Source organism: Gracilinanus agilis, chromosome 4 (assembly GCF_016433145.1).
Source record: "Gracilinanus agilis isolate LMUSP501 chromosome 4, AgileGrace, whole genome shotgun sequence".
In the NCBI taxonomy this organism is placed as follows: domain Eukaryota; kingdom Metazoa; phylum Chordata; class Mammalia; order Didelphimorphia; family Didelphidae; genus Gracilinanus; species Gracilinanus agilis.
Window position 1 is genome coordinate 276,182,851 of NC_058133.1, and position 22,568 is coordinate 276,205,418.

At 44.9% G+C, this 22,568-nt stretch overlaps 2 protein-coding genes across 2 annotated transcripts in view; one reads left to right on the plus strand and one right to left on the minus strand.

Moving 5' to 3' along the window:
- The window catches only part of ABCC10 (ATP binding cassette subfamily C member 10), a 38,126-nt gene extending 19,278 nt beyond the window's left edge, over window positions 1-18,848 (plus strand). The window contains exons 10-21 of the mRNA XM_044672711.1: window positions 5,325-5,402; window positions 5,603-5,794; window positions 9,616-9,766; window positions 10,215-10,404; window positions 12,594-12,937; window positions 13,539-13,708; window positions 15,096-15,256; window positions 15,981-16,234; window positions 17,157-17,302; window positions 17,446-17,543; window positions 17,770-17,882; window positions 18,316-18,848. Of these exons, the coding sequence (XP_044528646.1) occupies window positions 5,325-5,402; window positions 5,603-5,794; window positions 9,616-9,766; window positions 10,215-10,404; window positions 12,594-12,937; window positions 13,539-13,708; window positions 15,096-15,256; window positions 15,981-16,234; window positions 17,157-17,302; window positions 17,446-17,543; window positions 17,770-17,882; window positions 18,316-18,451 (2,033 nt within the window). The 3' untranslated portion in view covers window positions 18,452-18,848. The remainder of the gene's footprint in view (window positions 1-5,324; window positions 5,403-5,602; window positions 5,795-9,615; window positions 9,767-10,214; window positions 10,405-12,593; window positions 12,938-13,538; window positions 13,709-15,095; window positions 15,257-15,980; window positions 16,235-17,156; window positions 17,303-17,445; window positions 17,544-17,769; window positions 17,883-18,315) is intronic.
- Window positions 18,849-18,856: 8 nt separating this feature from the next.
- The window catches only part of DLK2 (delta like non-canonical Notch ligand 2), a 4,267-nt gene continuing 555 nt past the window's right edge, over window positions 18,857-22,568 (minus strand). The window contains exons 2-5 of the mRNA XM_044675327.1: window positions 22,190-22,280; window positions 21,082-21,212; window positions 20,087-20,231; window positions 18,857-19,759 (exon numbers count right to left, since the gene is read on the minus strand). Of these exons, the coding sequence (XP_044531262.1) occupies window positions 19,018-19,759; window positions 20,087-20,231; window positions 21,082-21,212; window positions 22,190-22,280 (1,109 nt within the window). The 3' untranslated portion in view covers window positions 18,857-19,017. The remainder of the gene's footprint in view (window positions 19,760-20,086; window positions 20,232-21,081; window positions 21,213-22,189; window positions 22,281-22,568) is intronic.

The window sequence follows — 22,568 nt, forward strand, 5'->3', positions numbered from 1 at the left end:
TGCTGTGTTTGTTTTGGTAGATAGATTCCTAAGTATTTTATATTGTCTAGGGTGATTTTAAATGGTGTTTCTCTTTCTACTTCTTGCTGCTCTAGTGTGTTGGAAATGTATAGAAATGCTGATGATTTATGTGCATTTATTTTGTATCCTGCCACTTTGCTAAAGTTGTTGATTATTTCTACAAGCTTCTTAGTTGATTCTCTAGGATTTTTTAAGTAGACCATCATATCATCTGCAAAGAGTGATAGCTTAGTCTCCTCCTTGCCTATTTTGATACCTTCAATTTCTTTTTCTTCTCTAATTGCAACTGCTAGTGTTTCTAGTACTATGTTGAATAATAGAGGTGATAATGGGCATCCTTGTTTTACTCCTGATCTTATTGGGAAGGCTTCTAATTTATCCCCATTGCATATGATGTTTGTTGATGGTTTTAGGTATATACTGTTTATTATTTTTAGGAAAGGTCCTTCTATTCCTATACTTTTCAGTGTTTTCAATAGGAATGGATGCTGTATTTTGTCAAAGGCTTTTTCAGCATCTATTGAGATGATCATGTGATTTTTGTTTGTTAGACTATTGATATGGTCAATTATGTGGATGGTTTTCCTAATGTTGAACCAACCTTGCATTCCTGGTATAAATCCCACCTGATCATGGTGGATGATCTTCTTAATTACTTGCTGGAGTCTCTTGGCTAGTATTCTATTTAAGATTTTTGCATCTATGTTCATTAGGGAGATTGGTCTGTAGTTTTCTTTCTCTGTTTTTGATCTCCCTGGAGGTAAGGGTTTTTAAAAAAAAGAATGTTTAAATTTTTAAAAATTTAATTGGGAAATATTTAATGAAATAAATAAAAATATATTAAGAAAAAAGAAATGATGAGAGATAACATGGCTTAGCCATGGTAGGTAGAGTCCTGTACTTGGAGTCAGGATCACTTGGGTTCAAATCCCACTTCTGACACTAGCTGAGCAAGTATTGGCAAATAATTTAACCTGTTAACCTTATCTTAAAATAAGGACCTTAACCTTTAAGCCTGTTAACCTTATCTTAAAATAAGGACAATAATACCTGTAGCAGTTATTCTTAAAAAGATCTGGGGGTGTTAGTAGTCTGTAAACTTGCTATGAGTCAACAGTATGATATAGGAACCCCCAAAAAGAATACAATCTTAGATTCCATTAAAAAGGGCATTAGCTTTCAGGAATAGGAAAGTAATCATTTCATTGGGTAGCTGGGTGGCACAGTGGGTAAAGTGCTGGGCCTAGAATTGGGGAGACCTGAGTTCAAATCCAGCCTTGGACACTTACTAGCTGTATGATCCTGGGCAAGTCACTTAAGCACAGTTTGCTTCAGTTTCCTCAACTGTAAAATAGAGATGATAATAGTAGCACCTACCTGTCAGGGTTGTTGAGAATCAAATGTATTTGTAAAGCGTTGATCACATTGCCTGGCACATAAATAGGTGCTATATCAATGTTTATTCTCTTCCCCTCCCTTCCTCTCACTATACTTGTCAGATTTCTTTTGGAGTATTCAGTTTTGGGTACCTGGGTTTAAGAAAAACATTGATACTTGAAACTTCCTAGCTGTGTGATTCTGGGCAAGTCACCTAATCCTGATTGCTTAGCCCTTGCTGTTTTAGATTTGATACTAAGGCAGATGGTAAGGGTTTTGAAAAAAAGTGTGTGTGGAGGGCAGCTAGGTGGTTCAGTTGATTGAGTCAGGCCTAGAAACAAGAGGTCTTGGATTCCAATGTGACCTCAGATACTTCCTAGCTATGTGTGACCATAAGCAAATCACCTAATCACAATTGCCTAATCGTTACTGCTCTTCTGCCTTGGAACCAATAATTAGTATCAATTCTAAGACAGAAGATAAAGGTTTAAAATAAAAGGGTACACCTAGATCTGTGATAGACGTGGCTGCCCTCTTGGGATTCAACTTACTCTTAGAAGTAGTGGTTAAGATAAGAATCCTCCCCAAATTTACATGTAGACTATGTGAAGAATTCAGAAAAGCATAGAGACATACATTAGTAGAATCTGGAAAAGTATATAAATCCACATGTGAGTATGACAGCACAGTATATGAATGAAGGTTTCAAGAGTGATCAGTTGGGGGCAGCTAGGTGGCTCAGTAGATTGAGAGGCAGTCTCTGGGCAAGTCACTTAACCTCTGTTTGCCTTATTTTCCTCAGCTGTAAAATGGGGATAATCGTAGGACCTACCTCCCTAGGGTTGTTTTGAGGATCAAATAAGATAATAATTGTAAAATACTCAGCATACATCCTAGCACATAGTAAGTACTATATAAATGTTAACTATTATTATATTTATAAAATGGGGAATGTCTACTTCCCTTGGTGGAATGAGAACAGATGAGAACAATTTGTTTCAATGGCTGTGAAGGTGGCTGAAGCAGGTGCTTCATATGGAGTGTTTAGAACTTGATCAGACATCGGCCATTGCCAGTCATCCTGACTTTTGTCTTCCTGGGCTTAGATAACTTTATAGGAGAGACTGAGGCTGATGACCTTGTGCAACTCTGCCTCATCTAAATCCAGTTCATGCTCAAGTTAAGACATCACCCCGTGATGTCATTTGTCCTCTTTGAAAACAAAGGATAAACAGCAAAAACATATTTATAGATGCTTTGCAAATCTTAAAGTGTTCTATAAATGCTGGCTATTATTATTATTATTATTTATTGAGCACTTACTGTGGGAGAAGTACAAGGAATACAGAAATAAGTGACACAGCCTCTGCCCTTAAGAAGTTAATAGGTAGGGACAGCTAAGTGGATCAGTGAATCCACTAGGCCTGGAGACAAGAGGTCCTGGGTTCAAATATGGCTTCAGACTCTTCCTAGTTGTGTGGCCCTGGGCAAGTCACTTAACTCCAATTTCCTAGGCCTTACCACACTTCTGCATTGGAACTGATATTTGTATCAAACCTAAGGCAGAAGGTAAAGGTTTTATTCATTTAAAACCCTTACCTTCTGTCTTAGGATCAGTACTGTGCATTGGTTCCAGGATCACACAGCTAGGAAATGTCTTAAGTCCAAATTTGAACCCAGGACCTTCTGGCTCTAGGCCTGGCTCTCTTTCCACTGAGCTACTTAGTTGCCCCCTAGAGGTGAGGGTTTTTAAAAAAAAAGAAGCAGTAGCTACTAGGTGTTTAAGACATACAGAATGTGACAAAGGCCATAGGCAAGGAACAAAATAATCAAAACTGAGAGCTCATAGAAGGAAACATTTACATTCAGTTGTGGAGATTAGAGGAGACTCCTCATTCTTGAAATCAAAGCTCTCGCATTCATGCCCTGCCCTCCTCCCTACAATGTAAATTCCTGTAGGGCAGCAACTGTGTCATGTAAGGGAGTTTTAGCTCTGTGTGCCTTGCATAGAGTAGGCACTTGACAAATACTTATTAAGCTGAATCAATTGAAATGCTTGAACCTAGCATTCAGAGCCCTCCATCATCTGGTTCCAGACACATCAAACATCAATCCCCATCCCATACTTTTCTTGTCATTCAGTCATTTTTCAGTTGTGTCTGACTCTTTGTGACTCCATTTGGGGTTTTCTTGGTTAAGATACTGGAGTGGTTTGCCATTTTCTTCTCCAGCTCATTTTATGGATGAGGAAACTGAGGCTATTCTATACAAACTAGACTTGATGAATGAATCCTTGGGCATGACCCATGCTTTCCTGCCCCTCTGTGTCTTTGCCTACCCTAGAATCTTCCCCTCACTGTTATATATGTCTGCTAACATCTTACCTTTCCTCCCTATTTGGATTTGGGGAAGTTATTTCATTTATCCTAATCTCTTCTTTTCTTTTTTGAATACCTGATCTTCTGTCTTAATCAATTCTAAGACAAAAGGGTAAGGGCTGGGCAAATAGGGTTAAGTGACTTGCCTAGGGTCACACAGCTAGGAAGTCTTTAAGACCAGATTTGAACCCAGGTTCTCCCAAACTCCAGGCCTGGCTTTCTATACTATGCTGCCTTGCTGTCCCCTAACCTCATTTTCCTTCTTCCTCCTCATCTTCTCTAAGTGATGTCCTTTATAACAAAGACTAAGAAAGAATAAGAAATTTGGACATAACATGTTGAAAAATTCTGATGTTGTATGCAGTGTTCCACACCCATAGCTGTCTACTTTCTTCTCCAAAGAAAGCAGAGAGGGATATTCCTTCCTATATATCTCTTCTCTAGGGCTGAGTTTGGTCATTATACCTGAAGGGTTTGGTTTCTTTTATTTTGTTGTTTGGATTGGAGTCATTGTATAGATTATTTTCCTGTTTCTTCTTACTTCACTTTGGGTCTGTACATATAAGTATTACTGCTTCTCTGTGGTCATCATATTCATTGTTTCTTATAGCTCACTATTAATGATAATCACAATGATGAGATGGCTAATGTTTATATAATCCCTTAACTTTGGCCAAGCTCTTAACATGTATTACCTCATTTCATCCTTACAGCAACACTGAGAGGCAGGTCCTCTTATCATTCCCACTTTACAGCTGAGGAAATTGAGGCAGGGGGGGCGATTAAGTGACTTACCCAAGCTCACACAGCTAGTAAGTGTCCAATGCAAGATTTGAGCTCAGATCTTCCTGACTGATTCCAGGTCCAGCCATTTTATTCTTTATGCCACCTCATTTGTGTTTAGCTATCCCTAATGGATGGACAATCTACTTTGTTTGGCATAGTTTTTTTTACATTTATAAATAATATTTTATTTTTTCCCAGTTACACATAAAAACAATTTTTAACATTCATTTCTTTTGCTATTCTCTACATATAAAATGTAATATAATGAATAACAATAAATAATACATCTGATTTGTTATAAATATGTAGTAAATTATAATAAATATGCTTATCCAAGAGAAATAAATTCTCATATTACCTATGTCATATTTTTAACATTCATTTTTAAAATTTTGAGTTCTAGATTCTCTCCCTTCCTCTTACTCCTATCCCTTCCCTGAGACAGTAAGCAATTTGATATAGGTGATACATGTGCAATCATGACATAGACTTTTAAGACTATTTTTAGGACTGGGCTGGCCTGCCTGGAAGGAGTGGGATGAACTGGGCAACTTTTAAAGGCCCCACCCATTCCTAGGAGTCAAGGATACCATGCAAGTTGGAACCAACATGGCAGCTAGATCATGGGCCATTAAGGAGCACAAGAGATTGAGGCACCATAAACATTTATTGAGCATCTGTTGTTTGGAAGACAATATACTTAATGTCATAACCAATTAACAACTAGTTCTAATGTTTTCTGACCTCCATTCCATCCTCTAGGACCACCTTCTGAGATTCTGCCAATGGTACAATCTACCCCTGAGGCCCAGTCTGAGGATGTACTGAAGACAGAGTCAGGTGTGAAGTGGGGGCAGGGACCTCATATGCCTTTTCATAGTCATCCCTTATTTTCTTCTTTCTCTAACTTCCATGGCCAATACCTCTGAGATTTTTAGGCATGGCCCAGATCCTCCTCCTTCCCCTCTTACACCTCTCTCCCTATGGTAAAGGCTTCAAATGTGGCCCTCCCTCCTTTTCCTTGTACATCATTGTAGCAGCAACCTCAGAGGAATGCAAGCCAGAGAAAGAGAGTAAGGAACCGAAGGATGTGGACCCAAACCCCAGCCGCCTGCTCCAGGAGGAAGGAAAAAAAGAAGGGGCCGTGGCCTTCCAGGTGTACCAAGCTTACTGGAAAGCTGTGGGGGCAGGTCTCTCCCTGGCCATCATCTTCTTCCTTCTTCTCATGCAAGGTAAAAGTATCTCTCTGAACCCCCAGCTATACTCTATTCTTTTTTTTTTTTTAACCCATTCTTTCTGTCTTAGAATCAATACTAAGTATCAGTTCCAAGGCAAAAGAGCAGTAAAGACTGCTTAACAATGGGGATTAAGTGACTTGCCCAGGTCACACAGCTAGGAAGTATCTGAGGTTAGATTTGAACCCAGGACCTCCTGTTTCCAGGCCTTGCTTTCTATGCACTGAGCCACCCAGCTGCCCAAGGTATACCCTTTTTTTTGTCCATCATTCACATCCTATGGCTGAGTCTCAGCTCCCACTCCTCTCCATAAGAGACATGTTTACATGGTACTCTATCTTCTCTCCAGGGGCTCGAGGAAGTTCTTATTCCTTGTGTGATACTTCTCTAGTCTATAGCTTCTTCCTCTGACCATTGGATTATTGGATTTAGAACAAAAAGGAATAAATGAATGAATGAATAAGGATTTATTTGGCATTTACTCTATGGATACCAAGACAATACTCTAATTGGGGGAGAGAACTCCTAAAACTTTGAGCTGCTACTTAGAAGTCCTATAAGGGCAGAGGTGGGAGATGGATGGTAAGGTCCAAGGATCTTTGGATTATATCATTAGGTCAGATGATAGTGCCTAACATGTGCAGGACACTGGGGCAAAGCACATAGTAAAGACTGGAGGACTTTACGAGGTAATTGCAGGGCAGTTGGTAAGGCCTGGTAGCCCTCCATCTCACTAGAAGGACTAGAATTGATGACTCTTATCTATTTTAAGCCAGTAATGTAATAATAAATGGAGCCAGTAACCAATGTTAGGATAGAGGGGAGATAGATAGATATAAATCATAGTCGAAAAGTTTTGTAGTAATGTAAGGATTCCCATCATGGTACAAATTGTTTTCCCCATTGATGGATCCATTGTACCAGTTTGAATGTAAAATTTCTATGGTACTGTGCCTTTAAATTTTTTTTTTTTTTTTTTTACCTAGTTTGTCCCCTTTGCTATGCTGTAGACAGGAGAAAAATGGCTGCTGTCTGGTTCAAACAGAGACTTTTTTTTTTTAAATTATTTAGGTACTTTACCTAAGCTGGCTCTGCCAAAATCTACAATAATTATGAGAGCCACTCACCAATGTTATGATAGAAAGGGAGAAAGAGAAAGTCTATGAGGGCGAGACTCTCTTCTAGCTCTCCCCTCCTGCTGAATATACACTGGAGACTTCGAGGGGGTGTTACCCCCAAACTGGGTGACTTGGATGGTCGTCCCACCCCACAGGAGTTGGGGGCAAGGCTTCCCTATAAGATGAGCTATGTGGTACCCCAATCCAATTCTGAAAGAGGGCAGGGTTCACACAAGCCTCCCAGTAGGTCAGTCAACTTCACAGTGGGTGGTCTGGCTCCAAGATGGAGGTTGCTAGAGTAAGCTGTGGTTCCCTTCTCCCTTGTTGTCTCTCAGACGCTCTGGAACAATATCTGACTAAAGAGTGGCTTTTATTATTTGCAATTCAGGGGTTGGGGAAAGGGGTGAAGGGCAGAGGGATTTTGGGGAGCCCTCTTTTCTATTTTTATGGGGTCTGTCACTTAGGTGGGAAACCCAGTGGTTCCCACTTCTAAGCTTCTCCCCTTGTGCCTTCTCCTTCTATTTCTGTTTCTCTGTTTCTATCCTTTTCTATAATTGTAAGTTAGACTGGAAAGGGTCTCTCAGCAAGGTTGGGTAATGGAAGAAGGAGACTAAGAGATCGCTCCCAAAATGGAGTCCAATCACTTAGCTGACTCGATGATTGAAGTCTTGCTGGGTGAGATGTGATGGAGTCTTTGACTAGGGAATCAGGGTTTCAATGTACAAAAAAAGATCCTTGGGAAGCCCTCAGGCCTGGATCTGAGCTGAATTGTCCACCTCTCTCAGTCCTCTGATGGAAGACCTCCCCTCCTCTCCTCCTTCCTCTGGAGAATTTCCCAGAATTCCCCCTGGCCTCAACTGTTACCAACTGTCAGCCGCTCCTTCTCTGGCTCCTTTTGTCCCATCCCCCTTGCACAAATCCCATCCTTACAGTAAGGAGACCTTCATGGACTGTGGGCTACTGACAGGATGGGAAAGGGGAAGTGGGTGCTCCCAGGATTCACAGTCAACTAGACCTGGATTCTGGGGGAAATGGAAAAGGATATTCCTATGGTAGCAGGTCTTCCTACCTCATAGGCAACTAGCTGGCCCAGTAGGTAGAGTGCTGGGACTGGAATAAGGAAGATCTGAGTTCAAATCCAGACCAAGGTACTTCCCAGCTACATGACTCTGGGCAAGTCATTTCATCTCTGTCTGCCTCAGTTTCCCCAACTATACAATGAAGATAATAATAACACCTATCTCCCAGGATTGTTATGAGGATCAAATGAGATAATAATTGTAAAGCACTCAGCATGGTGCCTGGCATACAGGAAGCATTTAGTAAATGTTTATTCCCTTCCTTTCCCCTTCCTGTGTGCCAAATATGCCAAGATTGCTTTGGATTTGCCATGGATACTATTCTAGTTTCCTTAGATTTTACAAATGAGTAGACCGAGGCCCAGAGAATTAAGTGACTTGTCAGAGATTATATAATAGTACTTGGAGGCAGAGTCAGGGGTTAGTCTAATGCCTGTAATGCCCTCTCCATTATGCTCTAAGGCCTGTCTACCTGGAAAACAGATACTAATACATGCACCAGCTTGAGACTGCCATGAGTAAAGCATTCATACAACTTAAAAGTGCCACCAAAAGTTAGTTATTACTGCTATTATTTTTAGACTCCCTGGAAGAAAGAGGTGGTAGCCTTGGCCCTGCCCAGCACAGAATTTCCTGAGAAGATAGGGATAAGAGCCTTCCCAGGATTCAACTTGTTATATCTTCCTCTTCTCTCTTAAATTTGGGACTGTTGGAGCAGCTAGATGGCTCAGTAGATAGAGATGGAGAAGCCTGGGTTCAAATATGGCCTCAGATACTTCCTAGCTGTGTGACCCTGGGCAAATTCCCTCACCCCAAATACCTAGGCCTTATTGCTCTTCTGCCTTGGAATCAATATTTATTTTAATGGACACTGTCCCCTTTTGTTGTTCAGTCATGTCGGACTCTTCAGGACCCCATGGTCTTCTATCACCATGCCCTTCTATTCTCCACTATCTCTCAAAGTCTGTCACAGCTCATGTTCATTGTTACATTTATTTTAAAATTTTAAAATTATTTTTTGAATCTTTATCATCTGTCTAAGAATTGATACTAAGTTTCAGTTTTAAGGCAGAAAAAATGGCAAGGGCTAGGCTATTGGAGTTAAGTGACTTGTCCAGGGTCACACAGTTAGGGAGTGTCCAAGGCCAAATTTGAACCCAGGACCTCCCATCTCCAGGCTTGGCTCTCTATTCACTGAGCCATGTAGCTGCCCTGATGTTTGTTGTTTCTTTAACACTATCTATTCATCTCATCCTCTGCTGACCCCTTTTCCTTTTGCCTTCAATCTTGCCCAACATCAGGGTCCTTTCCAGTAAGCCCCATCTTCTTATTATGTAGCCAAAGAATTTAAATGGCATATAGGGGCATGGAGGAGGCCCAGGATGGATGAAGGGATGAGAAGAGAGGCCAACAGGACGGGGAAGGGGCTGGAGGGTTGGAGAGAAGTCTGAGTAGATAGACACTGGAACCATGAAAGAGGCTGAGGGGTGGGGAGGAGTGGGCCAAGGGAGGACGGGGATAGGGGCAGTGATGGATAAGCTAATAGCCAAGGTGGGTCTAGGAAAATGCAAATGACAAGTAAATAGTTTCTCTTTCCCAATTTATTTCTTCCTGTTTCCAGGGACCCGAAATGCTGCTGACTGGTGGCTTTCTCATTGGATCTCCCAACTGAAGATAGCTGAGAATGACTCCCAGGAGATGCAGCACCTTACCAGCCAAGCCCCCTCACTACTCTCCCCACATCTGCTTCTCTTCTCCCCTGGAGACCTCTTGTGAGTTGGCCATTGTTGGTCAGTCATTTCATTTGTGTCCTACTTTTCATGACCCCATTTTGAGATTTTCCTTGCAGAAATACCAGAATGGTTTGCCATTTCCTTCTTTATCTCATTTTACAGATAAGGAAATTATGGCAGTGTTAAGTAACCTGTCCAGTGTCACACAATTAGGAAGTGTCAGAGACCAAATTTGAACTCATGAAATTGAGTGTTCCTTTCCTGACTCCAGGCCCTGGACTCTATCTACTCCACTACCTAGCTGCCCATAAGTGGGTGGCCTGAGGGACCCAAAAAAATTGGAGTCAGAGCTGAGTTCAGGAAGTAAACCAGGAATTTGAGAGTAAATCTCAATGGTTTCTCTGGGGTAGGGGTATACAGCCTGAGGTCAGGATGGGGTCCAAGAATGACATGGTCATGTATTACATTGTCCCTTCCTTCTGTCCAGTGTTTCAGTGTCACCATTGCCCAAGACCACCCCAAATAGCTCCTTGGATGTGCAGTTCTACTTGATTGTATATGGGGCCATTGCTAGTGCCAACTCCATTTTTACCCTCCTACGGGCACTACTCTTTGCTGCTGGCATCCTTCAGGCAGCAGCCACCCTGCATCATCGCCTGCTTCACCGAGTCCTCAGGGTGAGTGGAGAGCTCTGGTGGGGGGAAGGTTGGAGGAGCTCCTTTTGCCAGCTTGTCTGAGACCTTTGCTCTGGGCCAACACTACTTTGTCTCCCTGGCATCATTGCCATGCAGTGCCAGAGGACCTCCTCTCCCTGGGCGACTCAAAGGCGGTTGTCCTTTGGAGTAAGACATTTATTATTCTCCATTCCTTAGGAGCAGTGTATTGTAGTGGAATGGGCATTCGATCTGGAATTAGGAGATCTGGGCTCTAGCTCCAGCTTGGACCCTTGGCTAGTTGTAGGGACTTGGACAAGTCCCTTAATCGTTGTTCTTTGGAGGGTTGGGACTACCTTTGTTCTTTCATCAGAGAAAGGAGCTCCTAGTATGGGAATTCCCTTTTCTCATACAGACCCTTGCCTCTCCGACTCTGAACTTCAGATAATTGCCCAGGGACCCTGAGAACTTGTGACTTGCCTACATGGTTGCAGAAGCAAAACTTGAAGCAAGGTCTTTGTTACTCAAAGGATTACACTGTAGCCACTATACGTCTCTGATTCCATCATCATCATCATCATCATAATATTGATTCAGTAATAATAATAATAATAATATTGATTCAGTAATAATAATAACAACAACAACAACAACTCATTTTTACAGTGCATTAAGTTTTGCAGAATGCTTAATACCCTATATGATCCATATAACCCTATGACACAGGTGCTGTATTATCACCCTTATTTTGCACAGGGGGAAACTGAGGCTGAGAGCAGTGACCTGATCTGTTGAGGGGTTAAACACCTAGAAAGGGTGTGAGATGGGATTCAACCCCAGGCCTTCCTGACTTCTAAGTCCAGGACCTCTCAATTAAATTTTCACACCCTCATTTCCCTCATCTGTAAAATAAGGATCATCAACTATCAATTTTGCATGATGGTTATAAGATGGCACTTGGATGAAACAATACTGTAGATATGTAAATTATTGCTCTTGTTAGGAGATAGAATAAGAGTGAACAAGTGAAGCTATATTTATGGGGAGGTTGTAATCTAGGTCCTTGAAAGGAATCTTAGAAGGTCAGCTAGGCCAACTGGTCCAGTCCCCTGTCTCCTGACAGAATGACTCCCCAAAGGGATTGAGATTTTCTTGTTCTTAATAAATTTTCTTCCAGAAAAGGAAGCTCGAATAGCCTCCCTCACTTTCCTTGAAGCTATTGCCTCTCTTGACCAGACAGAGCCTGCTGGTTACAAGATCTTGAAACCTAACCTCCACCTTGATGCATTTAAAGTTCTCTATCCTTTAGAGAGAGAGAAGTCAGTTCTCAGGAAGGATGTCTTGACAGTGAATGTAGAAAACGCAGCGACAGCAAGTTGCCTTTCTTTTTTTTTTTTTTTGGCACCTTAATGCCTTTTGTTTTTACACCACAGTTATGTCCCCATATGGTCTTCCTCCAGAGGAAGAGAACATGCTTCATTTGCCCTCCAGGACCTAGACTGACCATTACAGTTAGTAGGAATTTGACTGGCTTTGAGTCACAACTCTTTACCCTGGGAGGATTTAAGGACACCTCAAGTGTCTGGTTAAAGACAGAAAGATGGACAGGATGACCTCACAGAGGCCTTCCCAACTAGAGGACATTCACTGTTCTCCCCTTTCTAGCAGAACTCCTTCCCCTACCCTACCCTTGCCTGTCAGTTGTTTCATTCATGTTCAACTCTTTGTGACCCCATTTGGGGTTTTCTTGTCAAAGACACTGGAATTGTTTTGCCCCTTCCTTCTCCAGGTCATTTTACATATGAGGAAACTGAGGCAAGCAGGGTTAAGTGACTAACCCAGGGTCACAGAGCTAGTGCTTTAGGTCAGATTTGAATTCAGGAAGATGAGTCTTCCTGACTCCAGACCCAATACTTTATCCAGTGCACCACCTATCGGTCCCCAAATCTAGGGACATTCTTCTCCTTTCTTCTCATAACCTATTTATCCTGCCTCAGGGGCCCCACAACCCTACAGCTACTCAGAGCTCTCAGATATATCCCTGTGTCTTCTCCAAGCCTTTCCTGAGACTCATGTCTCTTCTAGTTCTCTTCACTGATCAGGATTCATAACTAATTCCTTCCCCTCTAAGAATCTCCTCTGACCCATTTTCCCACCCTAGGGACCCCTTGAACGCCACAAAACCCCGCCCTAACCATGGTCTCCTCTCCTAGGCTCCTGTGACATTCTTTGACTCCACACCAACTGGCCGGATTCTGAACCGCTTCTCATCTGATGTGGCCTGTGCAGATGACAGTCTCCCCTTCATTCTCAACATCCTATTGGCCAATGCTGTGGGACTGCTAGGGCTGTTGGCTGTTCTGGGTTCGGGGCTGCCCTGGCTGCTGCTGTTGCTGCCACCCCTAGGCTGCGTCTACTACTCTGTACAGCGTTACTACCGGGCCTCCTCGAGAGAGCTGCGTCGTCTGAGCAGCCTTACTCTCTCCCCGCTCTATACCCACCTCTCTGAGAGCCTCGCTGGGCTTAGTATCATTCGGGCCACTCGGGCCACCTGCAGGTGAGGGATGTTATCATACCAGGCAAGACTCACTATCTTGGGGCTGGGAACAGAAGGTCACATCTAAAGGGAGCCCATCCAGGGTTGAGGGTGAGACAGTCGGGTGGAGGCTCAGGGTGATGATTCCCTTAGAGCAGTGATTCCCAAAGTGGGCACTACCACTCCCTGGTGGGTGCTGCAGCAATCCAGGAGAGCGATGATGGCCACAGGTGCATTTATCTTTCCTATTAATTGTTATTAAAATTTTTTAAAAATTAATTTCCAGGGGTCTAAGTAATATTTTTTCTGGAAAGGGGGTGGTAGGCCAAAAAAATTTAGGAACCACTGCCTTAGAGGGAAAAGAAATAGGGCAAAGGATATACAGTGGGGAAGGGTTGGGGGATCCTGAAGAGAGAAGAGAAGGGCTGGGGAGATAATAAACCTGGAGGGGAAGATACAGAAAATAGGCAAGGAAAAGTTTAGGGAGACTTCTGTGCAGAGGCCAATTATCTCTTTTCTTAGTGAGAGGATACTAGAAATGAGGAGAAGGAGAGAGACCACCTTCTGAGGCTGGTTCTTAGTATATGGATAGGAGAGAGAAAGTTCAGCTCTTTACCTGTAGGTTTGAAGAGGAGAATGAGAAGCTCCTGGAGCTCAATCAACGCTGCCAGTTTGCTGCTAGTGCATGCATGCAGTGGCTGGACATACGGCTGCAGCTTATGGGTGCCACTGTGGTCAGCGCCATTGCCGTCATCGCCCTCATCCAGCATCAGCAACACCTTGCTAACCCAGGTGCTACCCTTGTCCCTTTTGTCTTTATCTCAAACCCAACTGAGAAACTTCCCACTTCTTCTTTACCTTTCCCTGTGACTTCTGTTCCCCACAGTGAACTTTCTGCCCTTATTTCATGTGCTTTTGTTCAGTTATTTCAATTATATCCAATACTTCATGATCCCATTTGGAGTTTTCTTGGCACAGATACTGGAGTAGTTTGCCATTTCCTTCTCCAGCTCATTTTATAGATGAGAAACTAAAGCAAGCATGATTAAGAGAGATGCCCCACATTACACAGCCAGTAAGTGTCTGAGGCTGGATTTGAAATCAGGAAGATGAGCCTTCTTGACTCTAGGCCCAATGCTCTATCTGCTATACCACCTAGCTGCCCTACTCTTCCATATATTAACTCTTTCACCTGCGACTCCTCCCCTAGGCCCTGCTTCTTGGCCCCAGACCTACCTCAGCCCCCTCATCCTTAGTCCCATATATACACCTCACCCGTTTGAAGAACTAGCCTCTTTTGGTCCCCACCTGGGTCCTTTCTCTTTCTCAGCCTGCTTCCTTTTATTCTGCCATCAATGTAGATAGACTCTGTGTGTGTGCATGTATACATAGATGTATGTATTTCTCTCACATACAAGTTGATTTGATAAATATTTAAATACTTATTTTATACAATCTCTTGTGCGAGGTATATGTATATGTAATGTGCAATGTAATATGTAAAGATCTGGGCAGCTATGTGGCTCAATAGATTGAGAGTTGGGCCTGGAGATGGGAAGTCCTGGGTTCAAATCTGGCCTCATACACTTCCTAACTGTGTGAACTTGGACCAGACATTTAACCACAACTGCCTAGCTCTTAACACTTTTCTGCCTTGGAACCAATACTTAGTACTGATTTTAAGACAGAAGGTAAGGGTTTAAAAAAACAAAAAGAAAGAAAGAAAGAAAGAAAGAAAGAGAATGTTAAAATGAAATAAGCCATTGTCCCTACCCTTAAGAAACTCAAAAGTCTAATACAGTATTTCACTTTATTTCTTTACTTTCCTTTCGTTTGTTTGAGTTCTTTTTTACAAAATGACTAATGTGGAAAGATGTTTTACACTATTACACATGTAAAATCTATATCAGATTTGCTTGCCATCTCAGGGAGGGAGTAAGGGAAGGAGGGTTGAGAATTTGGCTCAAACTTTAAAAAAATGTTTAAAAAAATTTTAACGTAAGTGGAAAAATAAAATATTTAAAAAAGGAACTTAAAGTACAGTACATACAAACATACCACCCCTGCCCTGCAGCTTCCTTCAGTAGGGAGCCTAAGGGTGGCATCAACAGCAGTAGGCAGGGCAGCCCCAGCCCCAGGATTGGCCAGCAGCCTCTAACCGAATCCTTTTCTTCCTTAGGACTGGTAGGCCTGGCACTGTCTTATGCCTTATCCCTGACAGGCCTTCTCTCAGGCCTGGTGAGCAGCTTCACACAGACAGAAGCCATGATGGTGAGTGTGGAGCGCCTGGAGGAATATTCTTGTGATTTGCCCAGTGAACCCCAGGACCAGAAAATACAGGTATGGGGGTTTGGGCTCCTCTTCCCTTCATCCTACCCTGGTTCAAAAACCATAACCCTTTTTTCTCCCAGTTCAGTTCTGGACAACCTCCTCTCTGTGGAGCAGGACACAGAGTCAAGGAAAAATAAGGAGAACTAGAAATTGGCTTAACCCTGTGGGGTGGTACTGAAAGTGTTATGTTGGGGCAGTGGCTAAGCTATTTTTTGCCTCATCTTAATTCCCCACCATTTTCCTTATAACTTTTCTCCTCATCTTCCCACAACCATGTCTTTTCCCATTCACTTATCTCTACTCATTTCTCTTCCCAGTTCTCTCCTCATCCCTTCCCATCCTGTCCTTCTCTTCATTGTCTCTCACTATCTTCCCAATTTTTGCCATCTTCATTTCTCTTTACCATCTCTATCTCTCCCTATCATCCCCATCCCATCTTCTCTCCCTCCCTGCCATCTTTTCTTACTATCCTTCCTCATTTCTTCTCAGTCCCTTCCTATTGTCCCTTCCATCTGTCTTCATTTCCATCCCCACCTACATCATGTTTTCACACCTCTTCATTCTCTACCCATGTCTTTTTGCCATCCCTTCCCATAGACCCTCCCTTTCTCCCCATCTCTCCTTTCTCATTATCCCTCTTTTCTTCATTTCTGCCTCATTATTTCAACTCTATACCACTTTTGTGTTGCCACATCTCTTCACTCTCTCCCTTCTTTCCCTTTGGTGACCACAGGTAGGAGTGGGCTGGCTGTCACAGGGGCACGTGGAGTTCCAGGATGTGGTATTGGCTTACCGCCCAGGGCTGCCCAATGCCTTGGATGGGGTCACCTTCAGCGTGCTGCCTGGGGAGAAGATAGGCATTGTGGGCCGGACAGGTTCTGGAAAGTCTTCTCTGCTGTTGGTACTGTTCCGGCTGGTGGAGCCCAGTGCTGGACATATACTCCTAGACGGTGTGGACACCAGCTTGCTGGGCTTGTCAGATCTCAGGTGAAGTTGGGGTTGAAGCTGCCATAGCATAAGGGAGGGAGAGTGCTCTGGCCCCTGGGACCACAGCATCAGCTTAAAGGCCTGGGATGGAGCTTGGAAGACAGAGAAGAATGGGAGTAGGGCACTTTGATGAAGCTGGGAAATAAGAAAGGCTGATTGGTGTTGTGGAGGGAATGAAAGCTAAAAAATATGGAAGAGATACAATTAGGGGGCAGCTAAGTGGCTCAGTGGATAGTTGGGCCTGGAGACCAGAGGTCCAGGGTTCAAACCTGGCCTCAGATATATCCCAACTATGTAATTCTGGGCAAGTCACTTAACCCCCATTTCCTAGCCCGTATGGCTCTTCTGCCTTGGAACTGATTCTTAGTAGTATCAATTCCAAGACAGAAGGTATGAGTTTAAAAAAAAGATATAATTAGTCAAGGTTGCTAGAGATTGCTGTCTCCATCAAATCAATACTCCCAGGCTTGACTTTCAAGGCTGATGCCAACCCCACTTAGCCATTTATTTTCCATTTCTTCCCTTTCCTTGACTCAGGCCAGTCTAAACCTTCTGAGAGCCCTGCCATGCTCATTGTGGACTCTCTCTTGGCTCTTGCTGGTCCCTCTACCTCAGAATACCCCCCTTTCTCCCTTCTAGCCAGTCGATCCTCTTCAAGGCCTCATCCAAGCTTATACATACACACAATACATACTATTGCTTCTAAGACAGAAGATAAGGGTTTTTAAAAAAAGCACCAAGTCTGTGACTCCAAATCCAGGATTCTTCCATCACACTGTGTTGTCTCCCAGTAAATACCCATTGATCGATTGATTCATAGGTAGGAATTAACTCTCATGGAGGGAATGGACCTTTGGGCCAAACAGAAGGTACCTGGGGTCCCTGAGACTGGATTCCTGAGACTCCCTTCTCTGCCATCTAGGTCCCAGCTGGCCATCATCCCTCAGGAGCCCTTTTTGTTCAGTGGCACGGTACGAGAAAACCTGGACCCTCTGGGTCACCATGAGGATGAGATGCTATGGCAGGCATTGGAAGAGTGCCACCTGAACGAAGTGATCACTCCTCTGGGTGAGTTCTGGGACCAGGTGGTGGGAGACCAAGGATAGGCCTCTTCCTGGAGATAAGGGAGATCCTATGAAGTCAAGAGGGAGGTGGTAGTGTCTGGGAGAAGAAGGGCAGACTTCTTGGGTGGCAATGTTTGTTCCCAACAGGTGGCTTGGATGGTGAGCTGGGTGAAGGGGGCAGGCGCTTGTCGCTAGGGCAGAGGCAGCTACTGTGTTTGGCCAGAGCTCTCCTTACAGATGCCAAGGTAAGGAATGGGGTTCAGGGCCAGACAGATGGATTTTGAGAGGGGCAGAAGGGTAGCCTTTGAAAGAGTGATGGCAGAACCCTCTTGGATTATCAGGAAGACTATAAGAGGGTTTGTTTTGCTAGGCCTCAGCCCTCCAGTGCAGAGCTGAAACAAGGAGGCTAAAGGTGGGAGGCTACTAGGTGGAGATCCAGGGCAAACAGAAGCCCTTCTCCCTCTCCCCCAGATCCTGTGCATTGATGAGGCTACAGCCAGTGTGGACCAGAAGACAGACCAGTTGCTCCAACAAACAATCTGTAACCGGTTTGCTAACAAGACTGTTCTGACCATTGCACATAGGTATGGATATGTAATGGAGATGTCCAGGGAAAGCCTCTAAGGGTAGTGAGGGGAAAGGGGAAGGAAAATGACATTAATGTCAAAGGTTCCATTGAGGGGAGACATTACAACAGGCTTTTACAATATTCCTTCCTTCCTCTGGAGGACTGCCCAGAAGTTAGGAAGGAGAAATATCTTTATCTCCTCTTAGGCTCCTGTCCCTTTCCTGTCAGACACTGGTGAGGCACCAGAGGTTGGAACTGTCTTACCCTGAGGAAAACTGAGTCACTAAGCAACCTTTTCCTCCTCTTCCCATTCTACTCAACAATGAAAACTTGCCATTCAGTTGGTGTGGGTGGGTGAAATCTGATGCCTGAAAGTATTGTGGAATGAGATGGGGAAAGGGTCACCCATTTCCATGTTCACCCTGTGCCCACCTTCACCTGCCTTGTAGGCTCAACACGATCCTGAATTCAGACCGGGTACTGGTGCTACAGGCAGGAAGGGTGGCTGAAATGGACACACCAGCTGCCCTTCGGAGTCGGCCCTACTCACTGTTCCAACAGCTGCTACAAAACAGCCATCAGTGACCTTGCCTCTTCTGGACTGATGTCTTCCCTCTTCCTTAGCAGTCACCTCCCTCTCCTTTTGGGATAGCTTGGGGCTTTTACTCTCAGGTGATGAACAGCTGTTTACTCTCCCCTTCATCTGCAAGGCCACCTGGCCACAAGAGGCACCAGGTCCTTCTCATGTTCCCAAGCAGCCCTGGCACAGAAGCCCAGGAAGCACAGGAAGATAGGTGTCTCAGGATACTCTTCAATGAGCCGATGGTATTGGAGGAGAGCTCTTCCTGGGCCAGGACTAGGACCTGTGATCTACCTCCCCTTGGACTGGGGCTACGGGTTGGCCCCACTGGGGCCGGGAGCCCTGGGAGTACGACCTATCACTCACTATCATTTTTTGTAATTTTATTTGATAAAACTTCTCTTGAACAATATCTGTATATTTAAAAAAATAGCATTTCTGGTGTGAGGCTAAGACACCTCAGGGGCAGGGGGTGGGTCTGGGGAAGCCCACAACGGTCTCTGAAGGGTAGGAGATATGAGAAGAGGAGGAGATGGAGAGGGAGCCCCATTCTGCCCCCCTCCAACCCTCATCACAATGCCGTGGTCTTGCCAGGCTCAGATGGGGAGCCAGGTGGGGGGGAGATCCCAGACGGGAGCATGCTGACCTGGCACTCCCGGTCATGTCGCTCAGGGGGTGGGGCATACTGGTGGTAAGGGCAGCAGCAGGGTCCAGTGGGGCAGTGGCCATGGCGTCGTACCCAAAAAATCACCAGCCCTGTGCCAAAGACCCCAGTAAGAGTGATCGCCCCAAATATGAACAAAACAATCAGGCTTGAATCCCCTATCCCTGCCTCTTGTCGCCGTACTACCTCCTTCACTGAGATCCTCAGTAGCCCTGCGCCCACGCTGAAGGGGGCTGGTACCGTGAAAGGAACCACAGCTGCAGAGGTGGGACCAGGGGCACTGTCTGGCTCTGTGGGGAGGTCCAGGGCTGGGAGGACAATCTCACATGTCTTGCCCCCATAGCCATCGGGGCAGAGGCAGTCAAAGTCATGGACTCGGTCCCGGCAGCGGGCACCATGCTGGCACGGTCGGCTGGCACAGTCATCCAGGTTGACAGTGCAGAATCGGCCAGCAAAGCCTTCAGGGCAGTGGCAGGAGAAGCGGTTGATGCCGTCGTGACAGGTGGCACCATTGGCACAGGGCCTCATTAGGCAGTCATCCACATTGACCTCACAGTGTGGACCCACAAAGCCTGCCAAGCAGCGGCATGTAAAGTTCTCTGCAAATCCTTGATCATCTTGGCACTGCCCACCATTCCGGCAAGGAGATCTGAGAAGGGTGAGGTGGAAAGGAGAGAGTTAATAGTGACAATGCCGTGTGACTTGGATCAAATCACAACCCCCTCTGGGACGACTGTCCCTCACAGAGAAAGTTGGACTAGGTTTTCTCTGAGGTATCTCTACCCTCTCTCAGATTCTATGACCATACTCTAAAATCCATCCACCCTTACCCTCAACACATATTACCTATTCCCCTCCAGCTCCAACATCCTGATCTCTAGCTCCATTGCCCTCACCCACCCTATTCCCTCCTTTCTATCCCTTAAAGTCTGACCTGTACCCAAGCTCTACTTTGCCTATTCCAGTTGCAACTCACCCAGCATGCTCACAGGGCCCAGTCTTGCGCTCACAATTGTGCCCGTGGAAGCCTGGTGGGCACACACAGTGGTATTCTCCATCCCCTTCATACACACACTTCCCTCCATTCTGGCAGGGTGGCTGCTTGGTGCAGATATACTCATCTGGGAGGGAGATGAGGATGCCTTTGGGGAATCGGCCATCTTCTACTCCTCACCAAGGGCAGGCTAGGAACTTCTGAAGCTTCCCCCTAACCCACGCCTAGCTTCCACCTTTGGGACCTGGTTTCTGTTGGTATGCTTCTTAGCCAAACTCCCAATGTCATTCTGGGAGACAGATCTTGAGACCTGGACTGTAGCCAGTGACCAGCTGTTGAGACTTCTAATAAGTCACGAGGCAGGGTTCTTTCTTCCCTCTATCATCCACAATCCTTCCTTCCTAATTCCTCATCTTTAAAATTAAGACAACACCTGTCCCACCTACCCCAAAGGTTTATTACTTTGTAAATTTGTAAAAACAAATAAGAGGGGGCAGCTAGGTAACACAGTGGATAGAGTGCCAGACCTGGAGTCAGGAGGACATGGGTTCAAATCTGGCCTCAGACACTTCCTAGCTGTGTGATTCTGGGCAAATCACTTAACCTCCATTGCCTAGCCCTCGTCCTTCTGTCTTAGAGTTGTCACCAGGACTGAAGGTAAGAGTTTTTAAAACAACAAATGAAAGTAAATTTATTTTTGTGCCTTTCTTGTATCACTGTCTTAAACACGATATCTACATGGTGCCTACACTTCATACTAGTATCCTAAATACTAGCACAGTGTGTTAAGCACATACTCAGTAAATACCTGTTGACCTCTTGAATGAATATGAAAGCCCTTTTAAAAATGCAAAAGGCTATTGAAACAACCTAAAGGCTTCATATTCCTCAGGCCTCTTCAGTTTCCCCTTTAGGTTTATGGGGTTCCCTCCATTTTGCCCAAAGGGCTCATCAGGTGCCCCCACCGCTATTCTCACCTTTGTCACAGAATTTGCCTGCCCAGCCATTACTGCAGATACACTGCCAGGGTTGGTGGCAGGTGCCATGCTGGCAGCCAGGCATCCTGACACACCGCTCACAGTGTAATCCCTCCCAGCCAGGGTCACACCTGGGGAGAAGATGGAGGCACAAGTTATTCTTCTGGGAGATTTCAGGAAATGAAAAGCCCCCACCAAAGAGTGGGGGAACTGGGAGTCTAGTACCCAATTCCTACCTTGCAGTGAGCCCACCCCAAATGGACACAAAGTTAGTAATGCCCTGGAAAGTTCATTAAGTCCATCCCGTGGCATTTCATATCCCAAGAGGCAAGTACCTTTCCTGTTTTTAAATCCCAGTACAGTGGCAGCTAGGCAAAACAGTAGATAGAGCATCAGATCTGGAGTTAGGAGGGTCCAGGTTCAAATTTGGCCTCAGCTATTTCCTAGCTGAGTGATCCTGGGCAAGTCACTTAATCCTAATTGCCTAATCCTTGCCACTCTTCTCTCTTAGAACTGATACTAAAGGTAAGGGTTAAAAAGAAAATCTAGTACAACCTGTAAAAAATACCTAAGTCAAAGGGTTCTTCTGTTTCTCAGCTCAGTCTTACCCACTGTCATTTACCACCAACGCCTCTTGTTCAGCTCTCACTGGCATTGGGAATCTGCATGGTTCACCATTAGGATTCCTCCAGGCTTACTCTAATCCTGGTTAAATCTTCCCAGTCCCTCTTCCTGTCTTTACTGAGTTTGTTCCCTTGCTCTCTCCTCCCCTAAATATCTCCTCTATCTGTTCCCTTGTTTCCCACAAGGAATAAAAACTAGAGAAAGGGGGGATGTTAGTGAAACTCTGGGGGCAGGAAATGAATGCTGGACCAAGCAAAGTGTTCCATACCACAAAAGGGAAGGAGGGCTGGGTAACTGGTCCATATGTCCTTTCCTGGGGTAGAGGGAAGAAATAACGGCAGCTTGAGCCTCTGTACCCTTTGGCCTCTTGTAGATGGGAAAGGGAGGGGTCATTTAAATACGAAGGCAGGGCTAGAGTAGGGAGAACCGAGAGCAGGGAGGAGTTTTGAGTCTGGCTAAGGTCTGAGACATCCCAGGCACCTACCTGCACGTGCCGTCAGGCTCACAACAGCCGTGGGCCAGATCACAGTGGGAACTACAGTCATCAGCTACAGGAGGTAAGAAAAGAAGAATAACTTGGGGTGGCACAAGCCAAAGTAGACCCCAAGTAGGAAATTTGTATGTTAGGGGAGGAGGATCTTGGTCTTCCTCGATAGAAAAATGGAGTTTTCGTCAAAAAAAAAAAGTTTCGTCCATTTCCGCATAGTCTAGTTTGGGAAGGGTCAGTTCCATGGGGTACCCCCCCCCCCCACGAGAGACATTGCTGGTCAGTGTGGGTGTAATCCCTGATTCTACCGGCAGAGGTCAGTGTGGGAACAGGGGATTAAGGCTGAGGCTACCCCCCCCCTCCTCCCCCCCCCCCC